General features: G+C 40.9%; 1 protein-coding gene across 3 annotated transcripts in view; it reads left to right on the top strand.

The window, feature by feature from the left end:
- Positions 1-7,611, top strand: part of BMPR1A (bone morphogenetic protein receptor type 1A) — a 95,930-nt gene that overhangs the window by 74,233 nt on the left and 14,086 nt on the right. For all 3 annotated transcript variants that reach the window (XM_006767906.2, XM_015566662.1, XM_015566663.1), the window contains one exon: positions 4,893-5,037. In XM_006767906.2, the coding sequence (XP_006767969.1) occupies positions 4,893-5,037 (145 nt within the window). The remainder of the gene's footprint in view (positions 1-4,892; positions 5,038-7,611) is intronic.

Raw genomic sequence — 7,611 nt, 5'->3', positions numbered from 1 at the left:
CCAATCAAATCAGGCTTTGTATAGCCCCAACAGCCAACCACAATACTGCCCCATTGTACAGTACAGCATAGAAAATGTCGACCAGTCAAACCCCTATCATCCCTATCATGGCACCAAGATGTCGTTGATGAACTTTTAATATCAGAATGAAGAGGAATTGACAGTCCCTCTAGGTTGTGGGCTGCTTGCCTGTGTTCCTGAGAAGCATCTATAGAGTGTGTTTTCTTTAGTGAATTACCGGTATGTTTACCGGTAATAAACTTGCACTGTTTTATGTATATGTTTGATTACATACAGCCTTGTGACAGTTTTCCTGCATGTCATAAGCATTTGAATATAAATTAAAATGTTAAAATCAAATCTGATATTGTTTTACCTTTTATTTGGTGTGTGGAAGGTGTGCGGAAGAGGGGGTAGTCTTATACGGCGAGTATATAACAAACTCTGTATTTTGAGTGGAAATGTTAGGGGGTCGTCTTATACGCCCAGTCGTCTTATATGCCGGCAAATACGGTAGTGAATCTTGGCCTGTGTCCTAAAGGTAGAGTTGGGGGAGGGTTTGCAGGAAAGCAAAAAATAACCATGGTATACAGTGAGATCCATGTGTGGACAGAGTTTACCTAGGCCTCGGTATGGAGACATTGAATGCTGACCTGAACAAGTACTGTGCTTATGACCATTTTTGGGAGGATCTAAGGATAAAAGTATTTCTGTTTGTGGAAAGGCTGAGGGTATTAAATGTTGAGTTAAATCCTCATCTTCTACAGTTTGAAGTCAGTAGTTAAAGCCTAAGACTGAAAAACTGAAAATGTCAGCATAAGCATGTTATTTAGAAACTAGTGGCCTGGTGCACGAAATTCGTGCACATTAAAAGGGAATTAATTAGAGGAAATATTTTAGTATTGCTATTTGCCCTTTCTCTGTAATAGAAGTGTCAGAGATAAAAGAAAATTAGTAAAATGTATATGAAAATCTCCCTCCTGTTAGAGTCTGGGGCTCAACGCAGGACCTAGAGTCAAGTCCCTGTCCACCACCTGCATGCACTTCCAAAACACAGGAGACCCAGACCTGGCCAGCCCCACCCTAGTCAAGCCACTCCAGGTAGGAGGCGCAGTCTCAGGTCCCCCAGCCCAGCGCCAGGTGGGGGGCACAGCCTCAGGTCCCTCAACCCAGCACTGGGTGGGAGGCACAGCCTCAGGTCCCTCATCAAGCCCCGCTGGGCAGGGGGCACAGCCTGAGGTCCCTCAACCCAGCACCGGGCGTGGGGCGCAGCCTGAGGTACCCTGGCCTCCAGCCCAGCGCCAGGTGGGGGGCACAGCCTCAGGTCCCTCAACCCAGCACTGGGTGGGAGGCACAGCCTCAGGTCCCTCAACCCAGCACCGGGCGTGGGGCGCAGCCTGAGGTCTCCCGGCCTGATGCTGGGGCATGGGGCGCAGCCTGAGGTCCCCCATAAAGCCCCGCTGGGCAGGGGGCTCGGCCTGAGGTCCCTCGTCCCGGCCAGGTGCCATGCAGCCTCAGGTCCCTGGTCTCTGGTCATGACATTACGGTGTGTACATAATTATTGCCCAGAGGTGGTAAATGGAAACAAAGAGATGGATATTAAAAAAACAAAAAAAAAAAAAAAAAGTCCGTACCCTTTTATGTAATGATGTTTACTTTGAATTTATATTAGTTCACACAAACACTCCATCCATGCTTTTGTTCTGGCTCTCCCGTCCAGTTTAAGAACCCATTGTGGGCCTCGAGTCAAAAAGTTTGCCCACCCCTGATATAGCTAGATAATGAGGTAAATGTGAAGCAAATCAGCTTAGAAAAGTTGAAAATGTTTGATTTCCAGAAGTGCAGAATGGATGGGAAAGGCTGAGATGAGATGGGTAGGAACTGTTGTTTGGTTACTAAGCCACAGAGAACTGCAGTGAGTCCTCACATAATGTCCATAGGTTCTGTGACTTGTACGTGAAACAAAGTATAATTAAATCAGCTTTACCAAAGACTAATTGATATAAAAAAGAGTTAAGTTCCTGTGGCATCTCATCAATGCTACAATGAAACGTTATTTGAGGACCTGCTATATATAACTTAAAAATAGACAAATACAGAAAGAACTTTGATAAAATTAAAAACAATGTCCTAAAAGTTTTATAACAAGGGTGTGGATGAGAGTGTGCGGAAATGGGCACTTTCATACAGTGGTGGAGAGATAATAACTGGTGTAGCCTTCAAGTCAGTAGAGCATTCCATCAAAATTCCAAATTCAGTTCTAACTTGTTCTGCAGATATGCCGGAAATGTTTTTCATTTCAGCCGTGTGCGGAGTAAGACTGTTAGGATGGGAAAAGGCCTTTCTTTGTCTTTGCTTATGAGACGCACCTGGCAATTAAACCCCAAGATTGTTAGCTCCTCTAATTCAAACAGCTGAGGGACAAGATAAGCTATAAACAATCTAAGTGTTACCAGTAAGGGAGTGGTTAACAGACATATGATGAAATACTGTTTAGCCATTAAAGAAAACAGAGGCCATTTATGCATTGCTATGGAAGGACCGCTCAGAGAGAAAGCTAAGTGAGAAAGCAGGATGTGGATGTGGTATAGTACCATTTCTGGAAGGAAAAAGAGCAAGGGGCATGAGTCCCAATGTGTGTGTTTTTGTTTGAGTATCATGTCTCCAGAAGGTCACCTAAGACACTAGAACTAGTTCTAGTTCTAGGTCCTTCTCGGAGATGAAGCCGGGGGCCTAGGGATGACGGGAGGAAGCTTTCTCACTGTGCACCCTTTTGTGCCTTTTGAATTTTAAACCATTTGAGTCAGTTACCCATATTGAGTTATAAATATAAAATTGTAAAAATGGTTAAATATGTTCATATGGTAAATAATTTAAGTTGATTTATTCTCAGATTTTTGTTCTGTACTATAAGTTCCAAATGGATTAAAGGACTAGTGAGAGAATCTCAATTTTTAAACCTTGAAAATGTATTTATGACATTAGGGGTTGGGAAGGTTGTCTTAAATAGGACACAAAAGCATATATCAAAAAAGAGGAAAGTTTGATGAATTTAATTTGACAGCATTAAAATTAAAAACTGACATAAAACACCATAAATGGAATGATATGACAATATCAACCGAGAGAAAACTGTTATAACACATAATTATCAAAGATTAAAAAACTATGAATTAATCAGAAAAAAAAAACAGATAAATCACCCCAATTGAATAATGTGCATAAACCATGAATAGGCAGTTCAGTGAAAAACAGAATTCCAGCCTCCCTCATAATCAAACAAAAACAAGTTGCTGTTTGTTTCATAGCCCTCTGGCGAAAGCCAGAACTGTGGCAGTTCCAGTTTAGGGTGGAATGTGGGTGGTGGGCTTCGGGAGATGGCACACTTGGTGGTAATATAAAGGAGAGCAATTTGGTGGGTGTCAAAACTGAAAGTATGGTATGTGTCCCTTCAAGAAATGTTATGCATCTGCACAAGAGACAGGCCCAGGAATGGTTTTTACAGCCCTGTTTATATTAACAGACTTTTGGAAATAACTAAAACATGGCAGCAGAGTAAGTTGTAGCAAATTCATAAGCAAATTACTAAGTGCCCTTTAAATTATTTCCCTGTCAGAATAGTAATGACTAAGACCGTGCATTTCTGATTTGGCCTCTGGGTTTAGATCCTAGCTTCTCCTCTTGGTCAGTTGTGCCACTCAGCAGATGAGCCTGGGGGCCACTGTTCGCTCATTGTAAAATGGGAATGTAGTGCTTACCTCTTAGGACTTTTGTAAAGATGACACGAGTCACAGAATAATGCCTGACACATGGCTTCAAAAAAATGAGCTGTTTTTTTAAGTATCAACATGAATAAATATGTAAAACATGAGGGTTGTTTTGTTTTTTCACTCAAAAGCAAGGTATAAATTATTACTACAACAGGCCATGTATGTAAATTTGTATCCAGAAAAACAATGTTGTTTGTGAATACATACCGTTATGGTAAAAGTATAACTACATTATTGGAAAGATAAGATCACTTCTAGCATAGAACTTGTTAGGAATACAGGAGGGCAGTGGAGTTACCAGAGAAATGGTTGGAGCTTCAGATATTCCTAATGTTTATTTCTTTTCAATAGATCTAAAATAATTATAGTATTTAATATTTATTAAATGTAAATGGTATACACAGTGTCAAATCTCTGCCTTTCTATATGTTTGAAATATTTCATAATTTGAAATTTTAAAAAGAGAAGCCTTCAAAAATATCAGAGTGAATGAAGAGGACTTGTTTGATTTCTTTTCCATACACTTCTTTTTCCTTTTTAAAAAAATGGAAATATATTTATTGTTCATTTTGATACATAAATGAACTAGTATACTTACAAATTCAAATGAAAATACTTGTGTAAAGTAGAAAGTTTATATTCCTACATCCCCAGAAGACAGACACGCCAAATTTCCTGGGCTGAGTCATTCCTTCATGCAGCAGAGGACATCTTTCCCAGAGATATCTGTCTTGCCTGGGGGTAAGACAGTTGACCCACCCTATTGGAAAACACCTTGCCCTGAGGCCACTTAAAGAGATTAAAAATAACAATTCGCCTTAGTTAAAACTTGCTATATATCCTTTCTGAACTTTGTAGACATATATATATATCTGTAATTTAAAACTTTGTGGAGTCACATAGACATGCTATTCTTTTTATTTGGTGTTCCTGCTTGTCCCAGCAGCACTCGGGTTAGAATGGCAGAGCCACTTCTGGAGGTTCTGTTGGGAGAGGCATGTTATCCTGGGCTAAAGCTAATTTTGATATGATCCTGTCTGAAGGAAGGATAATACTGTTGACAACCTTTAAATTTCATAGTTTTAGGATTTTAATGTAGATTATTTTCTGCTTTTTGAAAAGACATTATTGCAAGAGCATCTCAAGCAGACGTCGTTACAATCGTGACTTGGAGCAGGATGAAGCATTTATCCCCGCGGGAGAGTCCCTGAAAGACCTCATTGACCAGTCGCAGAGCTCTGGCAGCGGCTCCGGGCTGCCTTTGCTGGTAAGACGGGCATCTGTGGAAGCAGAGTCCTCACTGGGTAATGGGGCATGGTCACAGCAGGGTGATGGGGTGTGGTCATGACAGGGTGACAGGATGATCGGCATGGTTACTATTGGTGCCTGGTCACGACAGGCTTGGGAGCATGACTGCACATGTATTTTCCTTCTTAGTTAGAAAGATGGCTGCAGTAATACGAGATGAAATTAGTCAAAAATAAGAAATATGAAACAAGGAAAATAGGCAAGTAAGGTTAGGAAAGGAAGTGTGGTCATGGAGTGGTACAAGCTGGAGTTAGCTTGCAAGCTTTAACAGCCATTCTGAAGGTGAATCAGGTGTGTGACTCCTCGACTATTCCAATTCTGAACTCAAAAGTAAGTTTCTCCCACAGACCTTCACAGAGAAGACACTTCCCACAATGCAATACCATATATGAGTAATTATAAGAGGGTTATATGTAAGGAAATACTCAAGGTTAGGGATCGAAAGGACCCTTAAGATAAGCACCAGATATTCAGGTAGATATTTGTTTAATTACACTTGTTTAAATACATTTATCTCGCACTTAACTGAACTAAATAATTTCTGTGATTGAATTGGAAAGGTCTTTATATACAGACAACATGATTGTATAAAAAACGTCAAGGATGATACCATAAAGCTAAGACAACCAATAAGTGAGTCCATCAGAATACAAGGTCATTCTACAAAAATTACTGAATTCATGTACACTGGCAAAAAAAAAACAATTAGGAATTAAAATTATAAGAGCTGTATCACTAGAAGTAGCATTGAAAAAGTTAAATACTTTGCAAGAAGCTTACCAAAATTATATAAGACCTGTACATTGAAAATTAGAAAACATTGCCAAAACAAATCAACACAGCCCTAAATAAGTGAAGATGTATATCCTGTCTGTGAGTCAGTATTAAGATGTCAGTTTTCCTAAAATTGATGAGCTGACTCTGACATTTAATATGGAAATATAAAGGACCAAAAGAGCCAAAACAACTTTGACAAAGAAGAACAAACAGGATTCACGGCCTGATTTCTGGACTTAGTGTAAAGCCATGTAACCACCATCGTGCTGCATAAAGATAAGGGGTGGGGAGTCTCGGTGAACGGCATGGAGAGCCCAGAAGTGGACATGCACATATGTAACCAACTGATGTGGGTGCCAGAGTAATTCAGTGGGAGAAAGACCGTCTGTGCAACATGGTACAGGAAAAATTTGGCATCTGTTTGCTGTAAAGTGAATCTCAATCTTTACCTTACTCCATACACAAAATTACCTTGAAATGTTTCAAAGACCTAAATGCAAAAGGTGAAGTATAAAATCTTTACAAGAAAATGTTTCAGAAAATCATTGTGACCCTTGAGTTGAGCACAGATTTCTTAGGAAATCAAAAGGCATGAAGCAGTTTTCAAGATGATAAATTGGGCTTTCTCAAAATGTAAGACTTGTCTTATTTAGAAGACACTGTTAAGAAAATTAAAAAACAAATTACAAATTTGTGTTGCAGAATATATAAAGCACTTTTACAACTCAGTAATAAGACAATTTCATTTTTTTTAATGGACAAAAGAGTTGAATAGACACTTCTCCAGAGAAGGTATGAGAATGGCAAATAAGCATATGAAAGGATAGCATCGTTGAGGAAAGGCAAACTAGCACAATAAGATGCTACTGCACATCCACAAATATGGCCAAGACTGTGGATGTCAACTGGCAGTCTCAACATTGCTGATTAAAATGCAAAATAGAAATATCCACAAGGATTAAAAATGGCAACAGAACAAAAACCAAGATGGCAGCATAGGTAAACACCGGAAATTGCTGCCTCGCACAACCACTTCAAAAATACAAATAAAAGACAAAACGGACATCATCCAGAACCACAGGAAGGCTGGCTGAGTGAAAATTCTACAACTAGAAGGAAAGAAAAGCACACTGAGACTCAGAGGAGGTGCGGAAGTAAAGTGCACAGGTACAGAGGTGCACACAGAAAGGGCTGGCAACTGAGGACACGGTTGTCTTTTTCAGTCGGGAGGGAGTCTCAAGCTCCTGACTGCTCTGAACTCCAATTCCGGGCGAATCTCTGAGGACCCAGACTCATAGAGGGAGAAACTGGACTGTCTGGCATCGGTTGGAACTCGAGGGCGGCTTTCTCTCAGAGGTGCTTGCAGCGATTACTGGGGGACACTGAGATGCGGGCCCTCTTCGGGTAGGACTGAGGATCTGCCATTGCTGCTTGCTCCGCCCTGTTGACTCCCTGAGACCCCGCCCCACCCAAGCTGTGCACAGCGGCTTTTGCATATGAAAGGCCTGGCCCTTTGCAATCTGAAAATTACTTAACAAACTGCAGCTGGGTCAGAGACCCAGAACATCCAAAAGAAGGCCCAAGGCCTCACAGAAGCTTGCATTACTTCATAGCTGGGCCTCATCTGGGCACCTCCAAAACCCAAACAATGAAGAGGAATCTGCAGATCTCTCCATAGCTCCTGCTGGGTAGCCTCAGGCAGAGGCTAAATTAGCACCTCCTTAGATCCAAGAGCCAGTGTACCCAGTGGTCAGAT

The sequence above is a fragment of the Myotis davidii genome, unplaced genomic scaffold, assembly GCF_000327345.1.
Source record: "Myotis davidii unplaced genomic scaffold, ASM32734v1 scaffold642, whole genome shotgun sequence".
In the NCBI taxonomy this organism is placed as follows: domain Eukaryota; kingdom Metazoa; phylum Chordata; class Mammalia; order Chiroptera; family Vespertilionidae; genus Myotis; species Myotis davidii.
Note: the sequence above shows the minus strand (reverse complement) of the source record. Positions and strands in the feature narration are given on the sequence as shown.